At 45.5% G+C, this 23,674-nt stretch overlaps 1 protein-coding gene across 6 annotated transcripts in view; it reads left to right on the top strand.

The window, feature by feature from the left end:
• Positions 1-23,674, top strand: part of Mcr (macroglobulin complement-related) — a 770,662-nt gene that overhangs the window by 727,222 nt on the left and 19,766 nt on the right. For all 6 annotated transcript variants that reach the window (XM_053773332.2, XM_053773333.2, XM_053773336.2 and 3 more), the window contains one exon: positions 18,639-18,800. In XM_053773332.2, the coding sequence (XP_053629307.2) occupies positions 18,639-18,800 (162 nt within the window). The remainder of the gene's footprint in view (positions 1-18,638; positions 18,801-23,674) is intronic.

The following is a 23,674-nucleotide window of genomic DNA, read 5'->3' as shown; positions in this document are numbered from 1 at the left end:
CTGGAGAGAAACTGTAAGGAGGTGACAGTCAGCGCCTGCACAGGCAATAGCGAAGTCATCAACATAGAGTGATGACCAAATATTTGATGGAAGACTAGAGGCCAAATCATTAATAGCAAGGAGAAAAAGTGTTGTGCTCAGAACACATCCCTGGGGGACACCTTCAGCTTGGACAAAGTCCGGGGAGAGCACATTATTAACCCGAACACGGAAATGCCTGTCAGTTAAAAAGTTCTTAAGGAAGGATGGTAGATTGCCTCGAAGGCCTAAGGAGTGGACTTGGGCTAAAATATTATACCTCCAAGTTGTGTCATATGCCTTCTCAAGGTCAAAAAATATGGCAATAACTGAGTGGTTATTCGCAAAGGCATTACGAACATACGTATCCAAGCGCAGTAAGGGGTCTATGGTAGAACGTCCCTTACGAAAACCATGTTGACGAGTGGAGAGACTGTTGTGTGTCTCTAAATACCACACTAAACGTCTATTTACTAGGCGTTCCATTACTTTGCAAACTGCACTGGTAAGATTATTATTATTATTATAATCAAAAAGAAGCGCTAAGCCACAAGGGCTATACAGCGCTGCAGGGTAGGGAAGGAAGCAAGGGAATTGGATGGCAGGAGGGAGGGGGGATGATCAGCAGGTTACAGAAAACAGCGGGGCAGGGGATAGTACGGGGGTAGAGGGTAGCAAGAGATACAAGTAGAAAGGGCTGAAAGTATCAGAATTTGTGAAGTAAGTCAGTCGTTGTCAAAAAGTCAATAAGAGAGTCCGGATGAAAGGTGGGTCCATCAGCGAGAAGGGAAGGTAAAGAGAGAGCAGCGGGGCGAAGACGACGACAGAGGTAAATTCTGCGTGCTCGTTGATAAAGTGGGCAGTCCAACAGAATGTGGCTGACTGATAATGGAGCTTGGCAATTCTCACAGAGAGGAGCAAGACGCCTCTCCATGAGATATCCATGAGTAAGACGAGTATGGCCAATGCGAAGACGGGAGAGAGTAGTCTCCCAACCTCGACACTGGTGATAAGAAGACGGCCAGTAACCTATACTCGGTTTAATAGACTGAAGTTTGTTGCCGAGCATAGTAGACCAACGTTGTTGCCAACGGGTGTGAAGGTGGGAAGATATTACAGCAAAATAGTCCGTACATGGAATACCTCTGTAAGAAACTGGTAGGTCATGTACTGCTGACCGCGCAGCAGTGTCTGCCTGTTCATTGCCCTGTACGTCAACATGACCAGGGACCCAACAAAAAACAATATCTTTATGCTTAGTAAAGATGCGGCGTAGCCAAAGTTGGATACGGAGGACTAAGGGGTGAGGTGTATCAAATTTTTGTATAGCCTGTAAAGCACTAAGGGAGTCTGAGACAACCACAAATGATGACACAGGCATAGATGCAATACGGATAAGTGCTGTAAGGATGGCATATAATTCAGCAGTAAAAATACTAGCTGAAGATAGTAAATGCCCTTGTACGACGCTGTCCGGAAACACTGCTGCGAATCCTACGCCGTCAGAAGACTTAGAGCCATCTGTGTACACAGCAATGGCATGAGAATGAGAGTGAAAGTGGTCAAGAAAAAGAGAGCGGGAAGCGACCGTAGACAGTTGGGCTTTCGAGCAAGGGAGGGAGAAAGAACAGACTCGAACAGCTGGGACCTCCCAGGGGGGTAGGGAAAAGTGAGATGCTACATGTACATAGAAAGGTGGTAGTTGAAGAGAAGACAAGAGCGAATGAAGGCGAAGAGAGAAGGGACGGAGTAAGCAGGGGCGGCGAACAAATAAAGAATGTCTACTAATATCAGTGACCATTCTATAAATGGAAGGATTGCGGAGATCATGAGAGCGTACATAGTAGCGCAGGCAATGGGCATCACGGCAATCGGATAAGGATGGAACGTTCGCTTCTGCATAGAGGCTTTCGACAGGGGAAGAGCGAAAAGCACCAAGGCATAAACGTAATCCTTGGTGATGAATGGGGTTAAGGCTAGAGAGAGTAGCAGGAGATGCCGCTGAATAGATCTGGTCACCATAATCAAGTTTCGATAAAATAAGGGTGGAATGTAGGTGAAGGAGGGTTCGACGATCAGCTCCCCACGAAAGATGAGCAAGGGTTTTAAGAAGGTTCAGCCGGCTGTGACAAGTTGCCTTCAGAGAGGTAATGTGAGGTTTCCAGGATAACCTACGATCAAAGAGGAGGCCCAGAAACTTGACTGTATCACGTTCAGGGATACGTGAGCCATAGAGGTACAAAGGATGATCAGAGATGACAGAGCGTCTAGTGAAAGTGATTTGGTGGGTTTTAGTGCTGGAAAATTTAAACCCATGTGTGGTGGCCCAATTGGAAACACGGTCGACTGCATGCTGGAGAGAAACTGTAAGGAGGTGACAGTCAGCGCCTGCACAGGCAATAGCAAAGTCATCAACATAGAGTGATGACCAAATATTTGATGGAAGACTAGAGGCCAAATCATTAATAGCAAGGAGAAAAAGTGTTGTGCTCAGAACACATCCCTGGGGGACACCTTCAGCTTGGACAAAGTCCGGGGAGAGCACATTATTAACCCGAACACAGAAAAGCCTGTCAGTTAAAAAGTTCTTAAGGAAGGATGGTAGATTGCCTCGAAGGCCTAAGGAGTGGGCTTGGGCTAAAATATTATACCTCCAAGTTGTGTCATATGCCTTCTCAAGGTCCAAAAATATGGCAATAACTGAGTGGTTATTCGCAAAGGCATTACGAACATACGTATCCAAGCGCAGTAAGGGGTCTATGGTAGAACGTCCCTTACGAAAGCCATATTGACGAGTGGAGAGACTGTTGTGTGTCTCTAAATACCACACTAAACGTCTATTTACTAGACGTTCCATTACTTTGCAAACTGCACTGGTAAGAGCAATGGGACGATAGTGGGAGGTTTCATGTCCCGTAGTGCCTGGTTTGCGGAAAGGGAGAACAATGGCGGATTTCCACAGCTGTGGAAGAACTCCTTGTGACCAAATAAGATTGTAAAGGTGTAATAGGACTGCAAGGGCTGACTGATGTAAATGTTGTAGCATACGAATATGAATGTCGTCGGGCCCAGCTGCCGATGATCGACAAGCTGAGAGTGTTGCCTCCAGTTCTTGAAGTGTAAAAGGCACATTATACTGTTCTTCTCTGAGAGAAGAAAAGTCCAAGGGTGCTAACTCTCTGGCAGACTTTGAGGAAAGAAATGAGGGGCATAGATGGAGTCCCTGAGAAATACGGACCAGATGATTGCCAATTTCATTGGCAACATCTAGTGGGTTTGCTATATCAACACCGGCAACTCGCAGAACAGGAGCCGGGTCAGGAGAATATTTACCACTCAGTTTTCGTACTTTTTTCCAGACTGCACTCATAGAGGAAGCAGAGGTGATGGTGGAGACATAATCTCGCCAGCAAGTGCGTTTAGCGTCACGGATGACACGGCGAGCGATCGCACGCTTCTGTTTAAAATCAAGGAGTCGCTCTGTGGTTCTATTGTACCGGTACCTGCCCCATGCAGCGCGTTTCAAACGTACTGCACGAGCACAAGCAGGAGACCACCAAGGCACGCATTTCTGAGAATGCCTGCCCGAAGTTTGGGGTATAGAATGAGAAGCTGCGGTGAAAACGGAGGACGAGAAGAGGTGTAAAAGCTCATCGATGGAGGACGAAGAAGGAACCTCTTTAAAAACAGTCAGGTGTGAGTAAAGGTTCCAATTTGCCCGATTAAATTGCCAGCGTGGGGTGCGAAGAGGTGGCGAATATGAAGGGGAAGAAAGAATGATTGGGAAATGATCACTGTCATGTAAGTCCGGGAGAACAGACCAAGTAAAGTCTAATGCGGCGGAGGAAGAGCAAACTGAGAGATCGATGCAAGAGAGAGTATGAGTCCGAGGATCAAAATGGGTGTGAGTACCTGTATTTAAAACATGGAGGGGGTGGGTGGCAAGAAAAGCCTCTAACTGAATTCCACGGGAATCACAGCGAGACCCTCCCCAGAGGAAATGGTGGGCATTAAAATCACCAAGTAACAGAATCGGTGGCGGTAATGACGAAACAAGGAAGGCAAAATCCGGAATAGATAATGCCCGAGAAGGAGAGATATAAAGAACAGAGCGTATACCACCTATGTAAGTGGATACGGGCTGCTGTGTAATGCAGCGAAGTATGAATAAATAGTTGATGGTACGGAATATCAGTGCGGAGAAGAAGGGCACTTTCATTAAAGGTCCCATCAGGAAAAGGATCTGAAGAATACAACAAATTATAGCCTGAGATGTGAGAAATAACAGCAGAGTGTAATTTTGGTTCCTGTAAGCAAACACCAACAGGGGCAAACTGGGAGAGTAACATCTGAAGCTCACCCCGATTACCCCTGAGGCCGCGTATATTCCACTGTAAAAAGGCCATGATTGGCAATGATAAAGATACTTGAAATCCGCAGGTAAGGGTTCCTACGGACTAGAAGGGTTAGAAAAGTCCACATGCGGAGGCAGTGGAAAATGTTCAAGCAGCGAAGGAACGGTGCGCTGTGAAGAAAGGAGTTGCGCAGATGGAGCAGAGGAGAGAGAAAGAGCGGAAGGTGGATCAGTGTCCATTGATGGTTTGGTCTCTGCAATATATTCAGAGATTGCTTCAAGTGTTTCGGAATTCAGAGATGTCGTATGGGAGACAATATTGGGAATGGTAGGGGGAGGATGAGTAAAGATTGGAACTGTATTGGACTGTACCAAGGTAGGGGGGGGCGAAAGGGTGGAGGGAACTGGAGAAGCGTGGCAGGGGACAGAAGAGACAGGAACCTGGGAGGTGGCAGAAGAGGAAGAAACTTGGGAGGGAACAGGGGAGGAAGGTACATTACGAGGAGGAGGGTGAACCTCTGCACTTGTAACCGAGCCAGTGAGAGGGGAAGAACTAGGGACAGAGACAGGGAGGGTAAAATGAGGAGGTGGAAGATGGGTAGGAGGTGTTACCGGACCTTTTTTTGACTTTTGAGAAGTAGAGGGACGATTGGGAAGAGGTGTCGTACGAGGTCTCGTCGATACTGAGGCTTGTAAGAGAGAACTCGAAGAAGCGAGATTAGACTGAGGCGTTGAAGTAGGGACGTCTGAGCCGAGGACAGCAAAAGGATTAGATACAGGAGTGATTATGGGAGAGGTAACCACAGAGGTGGGTGTAGAAGATGGGATACCAGAAGTGGGGGGACGTTTTGAAACACGGGAATAAGAAACACGTGGGAGTCTCCCTTGGAGGCGGAGATGAGAAACTGCCATGGCATAAGGGAGACCTTCTGTCTCTTTGAGGTAACGGATTTCCCGCTCGTTTAAATAGACCTGACAACGGCGAGAGTACGAAGGGTGAGCCTCATGACAGTTAAGGCAAGAGGGAGATCGATTGCAAGACGTATTAGAATGGTCATCGGCACCACAGACTGGGCATTCGGCGATAGATCTGCAATATTTCGCTGGATGGCCAAATCGCCAGCAATTTCTACACTGTTGTGGTGTAGGGATCACCTTTCGAACTTGTAACCGATGTCCTGCTATATAAACGGAGGATGGGAGTTCTCGGCTGTCAAAAGTTAAACGAGCCACATTGCTAGGGTATCGTCTCCGCCAACGGGCAGGAAGAACGTAAGTGTCTACCTTGAGGATTGGGAGATCTTGGAGTTCCAGCTGTTCGAGAATGTCGGTGCCACATGTCTGGAAATTTTGTTGAACTATGGTATGGGGCAGAATAACGGTACCACTACAAGAATTGAGGGAATGATGTTTTTCAAGGGTGACAGGAACAGTATCTATATGGGAAAGACGAGAGAGCTCACGAGCCTGGGTAGCATTCTGTACGGTAATGATGCGCGTACCGCTCTTAAGAGCATGAAAAGAAATATCTTTACCAACATGGCGTAGGAGTGCCTTGCCAATACTATGGTCAGAAAGATAGGCAGTAGAGGAAGTTGGTCGTAAAGTGAAGAATTTAGTCCACTGTTCAGTCTGAAACTGAGCGTGGAAAGGTAGTGAAGGACGTGTCAATCGTTTCTGAGAAGAACGAGAAGGTGAAGGTGGAGAAGTATCATCAGCAGGTAATTGTCGTTGACGTTTAGGCGTGGGACCAGAGTTGGTCCGACGTGGAACGGGTCGGCGATTTGAAAATTGCCGCACCGTAGAGGGAGAGGCCGGAAGCATAGTCAGAGGAGAGCGAAGGTCTGATAAATCGAAGGAGTCAGTCGAGGCCTCAGTACCTGAAGCGGGTGAGGAAACAGCACCGGCAATAGGTACAGAGGCATGAGGAATGTCTGAAGAGTGGTCCAAAGACGAGGCGGGGTCAGAACGGGGTGCGGTATCAAAAAGGGGCCCGGGGGTACTAGGTTCATGGACTAGGGCTGCCATGGTTAGGTTACTTCTTTCTTTTTGTTTTTAAGAAAAAAAAAGAAAGAAGAAAAGAAAATAAAAACAAAAAAAAGAAAAAAAAAGGGGGGACCGGGGAGGGATAGTTCCTAGGAGGAATGAAAGGGCCAGAAATCTCCCTCCGCGCCCAAGAGGACTCGACACCGCTAGTAGCGCAGATGCAGCATGGAACCCGTGCCATACCCTACCCTTCATGCCAGTAAACCAGCAATCTGGGATAGCAACCTCACATCTGCCGAGCTACCTCGGTGGACAAAAGAGAGGGCGGCCGGATATCCGCCACAAAGCATACCTCCTTCAGCCACCACCCCCGGAATCCGAAAGGTGGCTTCCAGAGATACACCCGTCGCCCAAAAGACACCCAAAGCTACTCCGGGATACCGGAGAGGGATCGGGACATCCCTAGGCAATCCAGATTCCACGGCAAACTACGCCACCGCCAAGAAACCTCAACGGAATGGGATCGACCCCGGTGTCCTTTCCCCTACCTAGGAACTAGCGCGCCTGTGGGAGAAATCACGAAGGCTAAAAAGAGGAAGGGCAAAAAGGAGGGGTGAGGAGGAGGAGGAGGAATGGAAAAAGGGGAGGATGGGGAGGATGGGATAGGGGAGGGGAGAATGGGGGGTAATTAGGTTCGGTCTGAGGAAGAAGACCGACAGGGCTAATTCCTCAGACCAAGAGCCTCTTCACCACGCCAAGGAGCCCCCCTTGAAGAGGGGTAGTTGAAGAGAAGACAAGAGCGAATGAAGGCGAAGAGAGAAGGGACGGAGTAAGCAGGGGCGGCGAACAAATAAAGAATGTCTACTAATATCAGTGACCATTCTATAAATGGAAGGATTGCGGAGATCATGAGAGCGTACATAGTAGCGCAGGCAATGGGCATCACGGCGATCGGATAAGGATGGAACGTTCGCTTCTGCATAGAGGCTTTCGACAGGGGAAGAGCGAAAAGCACCAAGGCATAAACGTAATCCTTGGTGATGAATGGGGTTAAGGCTAGAGAGAGTAGCAGGAGAGGCCGCTGAATAGATCTGGTCACCATAATCAAGTTTCGATAAAATAAGGGTGGAATGTAGGTGAAGGAGGGTTCGACGATCAGCTCCCCACGAAAGATGAGCAAGGGTTTTAAGAAGGTTCAGCCGGCTGTGACAAGTTGCCTTCAGAGAGGTAATGTGAGGTTTCCAGGATAACCTACGATCAAAGAGGAGGCCCAGAAACTTGACTGTATCACGTTCAGGGATACGTGAGCCATAGAGGTACAAAGGATGATCAGAGATGACAGAGCGTCTAGTGAAAGTGATTTGGTGGGTTTTAGTGCTGGAAAATTTAAACCCATGTGTGGTGGCCCAATTGGAAACACGGTCGACTGCATGCTGGAGAGAAACTGTAAGGAGGTGACAGTCAGCGCCTGCACAGGCAATAGCGAAGTCATCAACATAGAGTGATGACCAAATATTTGATGGAAGACTAGAGGCCAAATCATTAATAGCAAGGAGAAAAAGTGTTGTGCTCAGAACACATCCCTGGGGGACACCTTCAGCTTGGATAAAGTCCGGGGAGAGCACATTATTAACCCGAACACGGAAATGCCTGTCAGTTAAAAAGTTCTTAAGGAAGGATGGTAGATTGCCTCGAAGGCCTAAGGAGTGGGCTTGGGCTAAAATATTATACCTCCAAGTTGTGTCATATGCCTTCTCAAGATCAAAAAATATGGCAATAACTGAGTGGTTATTCGCAAAGGCATTACGAACATACGTATCCAAGCGCAGTAAGGGGTCTATGGTAGAACGTCCCTTACGAAAGCCATATTGACGAGTGGAGAGACTGTTGTGTGTCTCTAAATACCACACTAAACGTCTATTTACTAGACGTTCCATTACTTTGCAAACTGCACTGGTAAGAGCAATGGGACGATAGTGGGAGGTTTCATGTCCCGTAGTGCCTGGTTTGCGGAAAGGGAGAACAATGGCGGATTTCCACAGCTGTGGAAGAACTCCTTGTGACCAAATAAGATTGTAAAGGCGTAATAGGACTGCAAGGGCTGACTGATGTAAATGTTGTAGCATACGAATATGAATGTCGTCGGGCCCAGCTGCCGATGATCGACAAGCTGAGAGTGTTGCCTCCAGTTCTTGAAGTGTAAAAGGCACATTATACTGTTCTTCTCTGAGAGAAGAAAAGTCCAAGGGTGCTAACTCTCTGGCAGACTTTGAGGAAAGAAATGAGGGGCATAGATGGAGTCCCTGAGAAATACGGACCAGATGATTGCCAATTTCATTGGCAACATCTAGTGGGTTTGCTATATCAACACCGGCAACTCGCAGAACAGGAGCCGGGTCAGGAGAATATTTACCACTCAGTTTTCGTACTTTTTTCCAGACTGCACTCATAGAGGAAGCAGAGGTGATGGTGGAGACATAATCTCGCCAGCAAGTGCGTTTAGCGTCACGGATGACACGGCGAGCGATCGCACGCTTCTGTTTAAAATCAAGGAGTCGCTCTGTGGTTCTATTGTACCGGTACCTGCCCCATGCAGCGCGTTTCAAACGTACTGCACGAGCACAAGCAGGAGACCACCAAGGCACGCATTTCTGAGAATGCCTGCTCGAAGTTTGGGGTATAGAATGAGAAGCTGCGGTGAAAACGGAGGATGAGAATAGGTGTAAAAGCTCATCGATGGAGGACGAAGAAGGAACCTCTTTAAAAACAGGTGTGAGTAAAGGTTCCAATTTGCCCGATTAAATTGCCAGCGTGGGGTGCGAAGAGGTGGCGAATATGAAGGGGAAGTAAGAATGATTGGGAAATGATCACTGTCATGTAAGTCCGGGAGAACAGACCAAGTAAAGTCTAATGCGGCGGAGGAAGAGCAAACTGAGAGATCGATGCAAGAGAGAGTATGAGTCCGAGGATCAAAATGGGTGTGAGTACCTGTATTTAAAACATGGAGGGGGTGGGTGGCAAGAAAAGCCTCTAACTGAATTCCACGGGAATCACAGTGAGACCCTCCCCAGAGGAAATGGTGGGCATTAAAATCACCAAGTAACAGAATTGGTGGCGGTAATGACGAAACAAGGAAGGCAAAATCCGGAATAGATAATGCCCGAGAAGGAGAGAGATATAAAGAACAGAGCGTATACCACCTATGTAAGTGGATACGGGCTGCTGTGTAATGCAGCGAAGTATGAACAAATAGCTGATGGTACGGAATATCAGTGCGGAGAAGAAGGGCACTTTCATTAAAGGTCCCATCAGGAAAAGGATCTGAAGAATACAATAAATTATAGCCTGAGATGTGAGAAATAACAGCAGAGTGTAATTTTGGTTCTTGTAAGCAAACACCAACAGGGGCAAACTGGGAGAGTAACATCTGAAGCTCACCCCGATTACCCCTGAGGCCACGTATATTCCACTGTAAAAAGGCCATGAATGGCAATGATAAAGATACTTGAAATCCGCAGGGAAGGGTTCCTACGGACTAGGAGGGTTAGAAAAGTCCACATGCGGAGGCAGTGGAAAATGTTCAAGCAGCGAAGGAACGGTGCGCTGTGAAGAAAGGAGTTGCGCAGATGGAGCAGAGGAGAGAGAAAGAGCGGAAGGTGGATCAGTGTCCATTGATGGTTTGGTCTCTGCAATATATTCAGAGATTGCTTCAAGTGTTTCAGAATTCAGAGATGTCGTATGGGAGACAATATTGGGAATGGTAGGGGGAGGATGAGTAAAGATTGGAACTGTATTGGACTGTACCAAGGTAGGGGGGGGCGAAAGGGTGGAGGGAACTGGAGAAGCGTGGCAGGGGACAGAAGAGACAGGAACCTGGGAGGTGGCAGAAGAGGAAGAAACTTGGGAGGGAACAGGGGAGGAAGGTACATTACGAGGAGGAGGGTGAACCTCTGCACTTGTAACTGAGCCAGTGAGAGGGGAAGAACTAGGGACAGAGACAGGGAGGGTAAAATGAGGAGGTGGAAGATGGGTAGGAGGTGTTACCGGACCTTTTTTTGACTTTTGAGAAGTAGAGGGACGATTGGGAAGAGGTGTCGTACGAGGTCTCGTCGATACTGAGGCTTGTAAGAGAGAACTCGAAGAAGCGAGATTAGACTGAGGCGTTGAAGTAGGGACGTCTGAGCCGAGGACAGCAAAAGGATTAGATACAGGAGTGATTATGGGAGAGGTAACCACAGAGGTGGGTGTAGAAGATGGGATACCAGAAGTGGGGGGACGTTTTGAAACACGGGAATAAGAAACACGTGGGAGTCTCCCTTGGAGGCGGAGATGAGAAACTGCCATGGCATAAGGGAGACCTTCTGTCTCTTTGAGGTAACGGATTTCCCGCTCGTTTAAATAGACCTGACAACGGCGAGAGTACGAAGGGTGAGCCTCATGACAGTTAAGGCAAGAGGGAGATCGATTGCAAGACGTATTAGAATGGTCATCGGCACCACAGACTGGGCATTCGGCGATAGATCTGCAATATTTCGCTGGATGGCCAAATCGCCAGCAATTTCTACACTGTTGTGGTGTAGGGATCACCTTTCGAACTTGTAACCGATGTCCTGCTATATAAACTGAGGATGGGAGTTCTCGGCTGTCAAAAGTTAAACGAGCCACATTGCTAGGGTATCGTCTCCGCCCACGGGCAGGAAGAACGTAAGTGTCTACCTTGAGGATTGGGAGATCTTGGAGTTCCAGCTGTTCTAGAATGTCGGTGCCACATGTCTGGAAATTTTGTTGAACTATGTTATGGGGCAGAATAACGGTACCACTACAAGAATTGAGGGAATGATGTTTTTCAAGGGTGACAGGAACAGTATCTATATGGGAAAGACGAGAGAGCTCACGAGCCTGGGTAGCATTCTGTACGGTAATGATGCGCGTACCGCTCTTAAGAGCATGAAAAGAAATATCTTTACCAACATGGCGTAGGAGTGCCTTGCCAATACTATGGTCAGAAAGATAGGCAGTAGAGGAAGTTGGTCGTAAAGTGAAGAATTTAGTCCACTGTTCAGTCTGAAACTGAGCGTGGAAAGGTAGTGAAGGACGTGTCGATCTTTTCTGAGAAGAACGAGAAGGTGAAGGTGGAGAAGTATCATCAGCAGGTAATTGTCGTTGACGTTTAGGCGTGGGACCAGAGTTGGTCCGACGTGGAACGGGTCGGCGATTTGAAAATTGCCGCACCGTAGAGGGAGAGGCCGGAAGCATAGTCAGAGGAGAGCGAAGGTCTGATAAATCGAAGGAGTCAGTCGAGGCCTCAGTACCTGAAGCAGGTGAGGAAACAGCACCGGCAATAGGTACAGAGGCATGAGGAATGTCTGAAGAGTGGTCCAAAGACGAGGCGGGGTCAGAACGGGGTGCGGTATCAAGAAGGGGCCCGGGGGTAAAAGGTTCATGGACTAGGGCTGCCATGGTTAGGTTACTTCTTTCTTTTTGTTTTTAAGAAAAAAAAAGAAAGAAGAAAAGAAAATAAAAATAAAAAAAAAGAAAAAAAAAAGGGGGGGACCGGGGAGGGATAGTTCCTAGGAGGAATGAAAGGGCCAGAAATCTCCCTCCGCGCCCAAGAGGACTCGACACCGCTAGTAGCGCAGATGCAGCATGGAACCCGTGCCATACCCTACCCTTCATGCCAGTAAACCAGCAATCTGGGATAGCAACCTCACATCTGCCGAGCTACCTCGGTGGACAAAAGAGAGGGCGGCCGGATATCCGCCACAAAGCATACCTCCTTCAGCCACCACCCCCGGAATCCGAAAGGTGGCTTCCAGAGATACACCCGTCGCCCAAAAGACACCCAAAGCTACTCCGGGATACCGGAGAGGGATCGGGACATCCCTAGGCAATCCAGATTCCACGGCAAACTACGCCACCGCCAAGAAACCTCAACGGAATGGGATCGACCCCGGTGTCCTTTCCTCTACCTAGGAACTAGCGTGCCTGTGGGAGAAATCCCAAAGGACAAAAAGAGGAAGGGCAAAAGGGAGGAGTGGGGAGGAGGAGGAGGAAAGGAAAAAGGGGAGGATGGGGAGGATGGGATAGGGGAGGGGAGATTGGGGGGTAATTAGGTTCGGTCTGAGGAAGAAGACCGATAGGTCTAATTCCTCAGACCAAGAGCCTCTTCACCACGCCAAGGAGCCCCCCTTGAAGAGGCTCGGAGGCCTAAGGAATGGGCCTGGGCCAAAATATTATACCTCCAAGTTGTGTCATATGCCTTCTCAAGGTCAAAAAATATGGCAATAACTGAGTGATTATTCGCAAAGGCATTACGAACATACGTATCCAAGCGTAGTAAGGGGTCTATGGTAGAACGACCCTTACGAAAGCCATATTGACTAGCGGAGAGACTGTTGTGAGTCTCTAAATACCACATTAAACGTCGATTTACGAGGCGTTCCATCACTTTGCAAACTGCACTTGTAAGAGCGATGGGGCGATAGTGGGAGGCATCATGTCCTGTAGTACCCGGTTTGCGGAAAGGGAGAACAATGGCAGATTTCCACAGCTGGGGAAGAACTCCTTGTGCCCAAATAAGATTGAAGAGGTGTAAGAGGACTACAAGGGCTGACCGATGTAAATGTTGTAACATACGAATATGAATGTCATCAGGCCCAGCTGCCGATGATCGGCAAGCTGAGAGCGTTGCCTCCAGTTCTTGAAGTGTAAAAGGCACATTATACTGTTCTTCTCCGAGAGAAGAAAAGTCCAAGGATACTAACTCTCTGGCAGACTTTGAGGAAAGAAACGAGGGGCATAGATGGAGCCCTCGGGAAATACGGACCAGATGTGTGCCAAGTTCAATGGCAACGTCGAGAGGGTTTGCTATATCAACACCAGTGACCCGTAGAACAGGAGCCGGGTCAGGAGAGTATTTACCACTCAATTTCCTCACTTTTTTCCAGACTGCACTCATAGAAGAAGCAGAGGTGATGGTGGAAACATAGTCTCGCCAACAAGTGCGTTTAGCTTCACGGATGACACGGCGAGCGATCGCACGCTTCTGCTTAAAATCAACAAGTCTCTCAGCGGTTCTATTGTACCGGTACCTGCCCCATGCAGCACGTTTCAAACGTACTGCACGAGCACAAGCAGGAGACCACCAAGGCACGCACTTCTGAGAATGCCCGCCTGAGGTTTGGGGTATAGAATGAGAAGCTGCGGTATAAACTGATGTCGAGAAGATGTGTAGGAGCTCATCAATGGAGGATGAAGAAGGAACCTCACTAAAAGCAGTGAGGTGTGAGTAAAGATCCCAATTTGCCCGATCAAATTGCCAGCGAGGGCTACGGGAAGGTGGTGAATAGGAAGGAGAAGTAAGAATGATCGGAAAATGATCGCTGTCATGTAGGCTGGTAGAACAGACCAGGTGAAGTCTAGTGCAGTGGAGGAAGAGCAGACTGATAGATCGATGCAAGAGAGAGTATGAGTACGAGGATCAAAATGGGTGGGAGTACCCGTATTTAAAACATGGAGGGGGTGAGAGGCAAGAAAAGCCTCCAACTGAATGCCACGTGAGTCACAATGAGACCCCCCCCAGAGGAAATGGTGGGCATTAAAATCACCAAGTAACAGAAGTGGTGGTGGTAAGGATGAAACAAGAAAGGCAAAGTCTGGGATAGAAAATGCTCGAGAAGGAGAGAGATATAAAGAACATATTGTAAACCACTTATTCAAGTGGATACGGGCTGCAGTGTAATGCAGCGAAGTATGGACAAATAGTTGACAGTACGGAATATCATTGCGTAGAAGAAGGGCACTTTCATTAAAGGTCCCATCTGAGAAAGGATCCGAAGAATACAATAAATTATAGCCTGAGATAGGTTGGAAAACAGCCGAGTGTAATTTTGGTTCTTGTAAGCAAGCACCAACAGGGGAAAACCTGGAAAGCAACATCTGAAGCTCACCCCGATTACCCCTGAGGCCGCGGATATTCCACTGTAAATAGGCCATGATTGGCGATGAAGAAAATATCAGGAATCTGTAGGTAAAGGCACCTACGGACTAGAGGGGTTAGAAAAGTCAACGTGTGGTGGCATTGGAAGATGTTCAAGTAGCGAAGGAACGGAGCGTTGCGAAGAATGGGGTTGTGAAGATGGAGGAGAGGGAAGAGAAGGAACAGGAAGTGAATCAGTGTCCATTGAAGGTTTAGTCTCTGCAATATATTCTGAAATGGCTTCAAGTGTTTCTGAATTCAAAGATGTATGGGAAACCATATTGGAGATAGGAGGAGGAGGGTGAGTAAAGATTGGGACAGTAATGGACTGTACCAAAGTAGAGGGGGAGGGAAAAGTGTAAGGGACTGGAGATGAAGTGTGGGGGGGGACAGAAGAGGTAGAAACCTGGGAGGTGACAGAAGAGGGAGAAACTTGGGAGGGGACGGGGGTGGAAGGCATAGTACGAGGAGGAGGGTGAATCTCCACACTTGTAATAGAGCCAGAGAGAGGGGAAGAACTAGGTACAGAGACTGGAAAGGTAACGTGTGGAGGTGGAAGAAGGGAAGGAAGGGGCAAAGAAGATTTGAGCAATGTGGATTTTTTGGACTTCTGAGTAGAGGGGCGATTGGTATTAGGTGTCGTACGAGGTCTTGTCGATACTGGGGCTTGTGAGGAAGGACGCGAAGATGTGAGAACAGACTGAGTTGTAGTCGGGACGTCAGAGCCAAGGACAGCAAAAGGATTAGATGCCGTAATGGCTATGGGAGGGGTAACAACAGAGGAGGCTGCAGAAGATGGGACCCCAGAAGTGGGGGGATGTTTGGAAACACGAGAATAAGAAACACGGGGTAGTCTCCCTTGGAGGCGGAGATGAGTAACTGCCATAGCATAAGGGAGACCTTCTGCCTCTTTGAGGCAACGGATTTCACGTTCATTTAAGTAGACCTGGCAACGGCGGGAGTACGAAGGGTGAGCTTCATTACAATTAAGGCAAGATGGAGGTTGACTGCAAGATGTATTAGAATGGTTGTCGGCACCACAGACTGGGCATTCGGCCATAGATCTGCAATATTTCGCTGGGTGACCAAAACGCCAGCAATTTCTACATTGTTGCGGTGTAGGTATCACCTTTCGAACTTGTAACCGATGTCCCGCGACATATACAGAGGACGGGAGTTCTCGGCTGTCAAAAGTTAAACGAGCCACATTGCAAGGGTAACGTCTCCGCCCCCGGGCAGGAAGGACATAAGTGTCTACTTTGAGGATTGGGAGATCCTGGAGTTCCAGCTGTTCAAAAATGTCATTGCCACATGACTGGAAATTCTGTTGGACTATGGTATGGGGCAGAATGACAGTACCACTACAAGAATTGAGAGAAAGATGTTTTTCAATAGTGATAGGAGTAGTATCGATATTCGAAAGGAGAGAAAGATCATGAGCTTGGGTAGCATTCTGGACAGTGACGATGCGCGTACCGCTCTTGAGAGCGTGAAATGAAATATCTCTGCCAACATGACGCAGGAGCGCTTTGGCAATACTATGGTCAGAAAGGTAGGCAGAAGAAGAAGTTGGTCTTAAAGTAAAGAATTTAGTCCATTGTGTGGTCCGAAACTGAGCGTGGAGAGGGAGTGCTTGACGTGTCGGTCGTTTCCGAGTAGAATGGGAAGGTAACGACGGAGCATCATCAGGAGATTGACGTTGGCGTTTAGGAGTAGGACCGGAGTTGGTCCGGCATGAAATGGGTGGGCGATTCGAAAATTGCCGTACCGTAGAGGGAGAAGCCGGAAGCATAGTCAAAGGAGAGCGGAGTTCAGACAAATCGAAGGAGTCAGTCGAAGCCCCGGTACCTGAAGCGGGTGAGGAAACAGCACCAGCAAGAGGTACAGGGGCATCAGGAGTGTCCGAAGAGTGGTCTAAACACAAGGCAGGGTCAGAATGGGGTGCGGTATCAAGAAGGGGCCCGGGGGTAGTGGTTTCATGGACTAGGGCTGCCATGGTTAGGTTACTCCTTTGCTTTTTGTTTTTAAGAAAAAAAAAGAAAGAAGAAAAGAAAATAAAAACAAAAAAAAGAATAAAAAAAGGGGGGAGCGGGGAGGAATAGTTCCCAGGAGGAATGAAAGGGCCGGAAATCTCCCTCCGCGCCCAAGAGGACTCGACACCGCTAGTAGCGCAGATGCAGCATGGAACCCGTGCCATACCCTACCCTTCATGCCAGTAAACCAGCAATCCGGGATAGCAACCTCACATCTGCCGAGCTACCTCGGTGGACAAAAGAGAGGGCGGCCGGATATCCGCCACAAAGCATACCTCCTTCAGCCACCACCCCCGGAATCCGAAAGGTGGCTTCCAGAGATACACCCGTCGCCCAAAAGACACCCAAAGCTACTCCGGGATACCGGAGAGGGATCGGGACATCCCTAGGCAATCCAGATTCCACGGCAAACTACGCCACCGCCAAGAAACCTCAACGGAATGGGATCGACCCCGGTGTCCTTTCCCCTACCTAGGAACTAGCGCGCCTGTGGGAGAAATCACGAAGGCTAAAAAGAGGAAGGGCAAAAGGGAGGGGTGAGGAGGAGGAGGAGGAATGGAAAAAGGGGAGGATGGGGAGGATGGGATAGGGGAGGGGAGAATGGGGGGTAATTAGGTTCGGTCTGAGGAAGAAGACCGACAGGGCTAATTCCTCAGACCAAGAGCCTCTTCACCACGCCAAGGAGCCCCCCTTGAAGAGGTAAATTCATAATCAGATGTACTCTTTAGCACAAATGTTCTCACTTCAGCACACTCCTGTGTTAGCATGAAGAGCTTGTCCCACATATTACAGTGATACCTCTCATATCCGAACTATATGGGCCGAAACCGGTTCGGAAACAGTTTCGAAATACATGTGGGAGAAAAAGTGCGAATCCGTACTGTCATATCACCATCTATACCCCGTCATATTGCCATCGGCGAAGGCTTTTTATGTTTAAAATATGAGTCCAACATCGTCTGGTGGTAGGAACAGACACTCTGGGCTCAAATAACAGCCTCCCAGATTTCACAGACCACAGGACCATAACTTTTCAAATGGGCTGTGGACAATGGATACTCCAAAAGTGTTTCGACACCTGCCCCTGCTGCTGAAATTTTTGGTCTTGGAGGCACTGGGTTGTTGTCATCTCTGCATCTGTTTGAGATTGCAGCCATTTTAACCCTTTCAGGGTTGAGAGACCCTCTCCTAAACTAGTTCTCAGGGTTGAAAATTTTTCAGAAAAAAAAAAAAATTACTTTTTCTTATGAAAAGATAGAGTCCTTTCCCATGTATTACATACATGTGTTTATTTAATGTCATGTATTTTAATGTTATATATTTCCCAAACATTAGGTAGTAGGTTGGTAGACAGCAACCATCCAGGGGGGTACTACCGTCTTGCCAAGTGAGTGTGAAACAAAAGCCTGTAATTGTTTTACATGATGGTAGGATTGCTGGTGTCTTTTGTCTGTCTCATGAATATGCAAGATTACAGGTACACCTTGCTACTTCTACTTACACTTAGGTCACACTACACACACATGTACAGGCATATATATACACACACCCCTCTGGGTTTTCTGCTATTTTCTTTCTAGTTCTTGTTCTTGTTTATTTCCTCTTATCTCCATGGGGAAGTGGAACAGAATTCTTCCTCCGTGAGCCATGCGTGTTGTAAGAGGCAACTGAAATGCCGGGGGCAAGGGGCTAGTAAAAGGAGAAACTTTTGTTTTTCCTTTTGGGCCACCCTGCCTCGGTGGGATACGGCCGGTGTGTTGAAAGAAAGAAAATTTCCCAAACAAACTACCTGTAATTAATATCATTTACATATACGTACTTTATTTTAGTGGAAGTTTGTTACTGAATATTAACCTAAATTATTATGCTCATACAAAGGGCTTCTCTAACTTGCATATATTTATACGTTTTGTTACATTTACTATTGACGTTTAACAGTCCAGTGGGTAATTTTAAAGAACTAAATGATTATTTTTTCATGAATATTTATAATGATACAAATAAACATTAAAATTTATTATTATTGTACATATTGTTAATAGTTTTACAGTTAACACAGCTCAGTTTACATTGTGCTTAATTGAAATTTTGTATAGTTTAAATATTGGTTTTTAAAAAACCTGATGTGGAAGTAACTTAAGATGAGGAATGCACTTTAGGCTCTAGAATCCTGTTGTGCTGTATATGCCATGTACCCTTTTAATATATTTATGTGGATTAAAGTGTTTTGAATTTTGAGATTTAGTCATGGTAAATCGTCTTCACCTAGGACACCTTGGCAGCATGGGAAGCTCTCTATGAGTTCTCACAGCGTGAGGGACGGGCACGCGACACCCAACTGACAGTAACTGTTGAGCCTCTTCATGATCACATGCAGGCCAGAACTTTTTATATCACCCCAGACAACTTCCTTCACCTCCAGTCACACCAGGTCAGATTAAATTTTGTCTAAGTTGGAGGAATTCCTAAGGACATTGTGCAGTTGGGATGTGGTGTCCTGTTTAAGTTTCCTGAGAATTCTGAATATTTGACCTTTGTGTGTATTTGTCTTACTCTTACGTTCGAGTGAGTCTTTTGTACTTTGTTGCAATTTCTTGTTCAATACCTTCTCTTCTTAGTTTAACTCTCTTGACTTGGGGTCATTTACCTTTAAAAGAAATCTTTTGCATTATCCTAATATGTGTGTGTGTGTGTGTGTGTATTTCTACTCTATACTGAATCCTGTTTATCTTACTTAAACAATTTTTTCTTTTCAGAGTGCCTTTGCAATCATTTTCTGACTCATTTTTTCCCACTTGCAAATTGTGTGTTTTTCAGAATGTTTTCTACTTTCCTAGCATTTTTACAGTTAGCATTGCTGCAAGACAAATATTTCTAAGCGTTACGTTGGTTTAAGGTCCTTCCCACTATATGTTATGGTTTAAGATAACCTACTAATTCCGAAAGTGGTCTAAGGGGAATACGTGTATCTAAGTTTATGGGAAACTCAAGTCGTGCTCTGAAACTTATCCTCCTTTCAGTTTAGACAATACCTTCAGTATACCTGAAGTTTTGGGGGTCAATGCCCCAGTGGCCCAGTCTTAGACCAGGCCTTGTGGTGGATCAGGGTGTGATCAGCCAGGCTGTTACTGCTGGCCACACACAAACCGATATATGAAGCACAGCCCAGCTGGTCAGGTACTGACTTCAGGTGCCTATCCAGTGCCTTCTTGAAGACAGCCAGGGATCTATTGGCAATCCCCCTTGTGTATGCTGGAAGGAGTTGAACAGTCTTGGTCCCATGACACTTACTGTGTTGTCTCACTGCTTTTCATTGGGGGAATGTTGCATCTCCTCCCAAGTCTTTTTACTTTCATAGAGAGCAATTTTCATGTGTAAGTTTGGTACTAATCTAATTGTGATTGGACAGTGATAACAAGTTGCACAGACATAAATGATGCCTAGGAAAAATTAAAAAAAATGTTCACTGTCATCCTTGATAATATTGCACCAGTTAAAGAGGTTAGGATTAAATGGAGAACTGAACAGACAGGATATTGCAGCGATAAATGAATTCTAAAGGGTGAGGAACAGAGTGCAGAAGCTTGTAAAGGGAGTAAAGGCAAGGTACTATTGCTCAAAAAATCAAAGAGTACAAGAATAACCCTAGAAAGCTCTGGCAACAACAAACATTTGGGGTATAGCCATGAACCAGTAGATTCTCTTCGCTGACGACATGACTTGTGTCATCTCCCACCCAAATCTTGCCACACTCAACACCATTGTTAATGAGGAGCTACTAAAAATATCTACATGGGTGACAGCCAATAAACTTACACTCAACATTGACATAACCTTCTATATCATGTTTGGTAACAAAGCAGGTGTTGCACAACTGAACATTAAGATCGACAACATTCTTATTGTCAAATATAATGAGGGCAAGTTCCTGAGCCTACACCTCGACAGCACCCATATCCAACACGGTTGGGATCCTCTCCAAGATACACTACTACATGCCACAATCAGCCCTTCTCACACTGTACTATCCCTACCTCACCTATGCTATTTGTGCTTGGGGATCAACAGCAGCAACACACCTAAAACCAATAACAACCCAACAGAAAGCAATCCAATACTAGGCAACACCCCCACTCTTCAAAGATCTAAACTTACTGTACAGAACATCCACATTTACTACTGTGCAACCTACATTTACAGAACCATTAATTCCAATATTAACCCTGAACTAAAACACTTTTTTGATAGTTGTGACAGAACCCACAGGCACAACACCAAGCACAAAAATCTCTATGACATTCCCTGTGTCCGGTTAAACCTATACAAAAATTCAATGTACAATAAAATGCCTAAAATCTGGAACTTTGTGCCTGAAAACTCTAGAACTGCAGACACAACTATTACTTTCAAAACTGCCGTTAAAACATATCTTTTCTCCCTGGCACACCCCACTGTCAGCTAGGTACATGAAAACCACCTATTCTCTTACTTGTATCATGCACACATAAAAACAAACTAGACCTACTCTCAGTATATATAATCCCCCCCCCAATTTACACTTACACCCACCCATATGACTGTAAACATAAAATATTGAATAAAGCTGTTGCCTAACAAATCTTTAACTAGTCATAAGTTTGCCTGAGATACTCCAATATAGGAGCTTTAATAGAAACTGTATCATGCCAAGACGAAACCATTCTCATTGTTCAATTTACAAACTAAAATGCAGTTACCTAGCTTTAATATCAGTATGCCCCATAACCTGTTTCAATATAGAGTTAGAATTATTAGTCTGCCTGAAATGCTTAGTCATGCTAGACATGATAGTGGCCCTCTTTGTAATTAGTATTTTATAACATATAAACCACACATTGTAACCAGTATTTTATAATATGTGAACCCCACATTGATAAATTAGACATGTGCAACTCTTGGGTATCAATAAAGATTCCCAAGAGTTGCACGTATGTCTAATTTATCAACTTGTTGGTTCTCTGAACCATTCATCTACAACCCCACATTGTACTCTTTACAGAGAAATAAACATTTGCATTTGCATTTGTAGATAGATCTAACATAGTACTAAATATTGATAACGAAGTATACCACAAAACAACTAACGTGGCAAATTGTTTTAATTCATACTACACAACTGTCGCATCAGCAATAGTAAGTAAACTACCGGCTGCATCAAATACCTTTAACACAGACTCTGATAAGTTTAAAGCATACTGTACCAATAAAGGGATAACTCCAAATACTAGTTGTCAACTAGTAAGTGTATCTCATGACTTTGTGCAAAAAGAACTAAGCAGGTTAAACCCAACTAAGAGCACCAGCCCAGATAACATCCCGTCTAAGTTCCTAGAAGATAGTGCCTCTGAATTGCCAATCCCCATTGCTCACATAATAAATTTGTCCATCTCCACTAATACCATACCAGAGGGGTTAAAGGAGGCCAGAGTTAATCCTGTCTTCAAGAAAAATAGTAGGTCTGATGTCAGCAACTATAGAGCTGTTAGTATATTCAGTGTAATATCCATAATTCTAGAGAGGGCAGTGTACTGTCAAGTAGTTAAGTATCTAAATGATGACAACATTCTTCATAGTTATCAGTCAGGTTGTAGGAGATCTTACTCAACTGACACCTCCCTATTTAATCTGATGGATTATACGAGAACTGAAATGTCGATAGGGAACCTCATAGGAATGGTAACCTTAGACTTGCAAAAGGCCTTCAATACTGTCAACCACAATACGTATATTATGTAAGAAACCTCAAACTATTTGCATAGGTTCCATAGACTGTTGAAGTCCTATCTTAGAAATAGGAAACAAATTGTCAAAATCAACAAAACTGAATCAGAACCCCTGCCGATAGCACGTGGAGTTCCCCAAGGTAGTACAGTGGAACCTCTGCTTACAAATTTAATCCATTCCGTGACCTTGTTCGTATCCTGAGTTGTTTGTATGCTGAGTCAATTTTCCTCATTGAAATATATTGAAATGCAATTAATCCGTTCCAGCCTCTCAGGAGGCATGACAAAATAATGCTAATATCAGCTTTATAGCTTAGTTATCTATCAAAATTCATCTCATATGACATAATAAACAATATTAATAACATAGAACCATGATATATACTCTAGAATGAATAAAATAGGCTATAATATGGCAAGTGATGGCAGAAAGCATCCGCCATTTACTTTCCCACTCTAGTATCTTCCCAGTCCATAACCCCACACCTAGCTTGTGTTTTTCTATGATTAATGGTGAGATTGTCACATATGTAACCACAGCTATGGTCAAGACAGATGTATATATAGGTGAAGACATGATCACTGTGGCCATAGGGGTGGTGGCGGCCAGCTGCCCCGCTTTATACTGCTGCCTTCTTCGTTTCTCTAGTATTTTTCATAGTTTCTAACCGCCTCTTGCTGATTGTATGCAAATAATGTCTCTTTGGGTGAGGCATTGTGTAAGAAATTTGTACAATAAGACAAAATTACACATCCCAAGGGTTTGCTGTGATCACTCAGAGCAGCATACCTCCTCTTCCTTTTGACTCTTGGTTGGCACTGAGATAGCCGTGGTCGTAGCAGCTGTACCTACAGCCACCCAGAGGGTTACCAATTTCTATTTTGAAGCATTTGGCACAAAAATATGAAAAAAATACAAAAAAATGTCTAAAAATGACAACACATTATTATTATTATTATTATTAACCCATAAATGGTCCAGACGTATATATACCTTTTTTCAACATTTGATAGTATGTAAAAAAAAGTAGATTTTTTTTTTTTACATTTGAAAACGTGTAAAAACTTTGATCTACGTTTTTTTTTGTTATATTTGAAAATATGTAAAAAAAACGTAGATCTACTTTTGGAGCACTACACGTGTGAACATAGATCTGCTTGGACTGTTTACGGGTTAATAGTATGTATATATAATTATAAGTATTATTACATACTGTTACGTTGGTTTCCCTTATTACTTTGATGGTAAGGTTCTCACTACATGTTCTAGTGTGGGGTAGCTTTTACTTAATGGCCTTATTTGTCTAGGGGTAATACTTACATCATGGCTGATCATCTTGAGTGTCTCTGATACCCTTTCACCAGCCCTCTTCACAGGTTATGTAAACTACTACTATAAAAATATAACTGTATTCTCAATAGATATGTACAGAATATACAATCACAGCCTCCATTTTCAAAACAAAATCTACACACTCCATGCCTGTGCTCCACATGGTGTGTTGCAACAACTCTTGTCCTTCACTCTTCCTGACATAACTCT

The sequence above is a fragment of the Cherax quadricarinatus genome, chromosome 17 (assembly GCF_038502225.1).
Source record: "Cherax quadricarinatus isolate ZL_2023a chromosome 17, ASM3850222v1, whole genome shotgun sequence".
Taxonomy (NCBI): domain Eukaryota; kingdom Metazoa; phylum Arthropoda; class Malacostraca; order Decapoda; family Parastacidae; genus Cherax; species Cherax quadricarinatus.
This window is presented reverse-complemented; position numbering and strand designations above follow the sequence as displayed.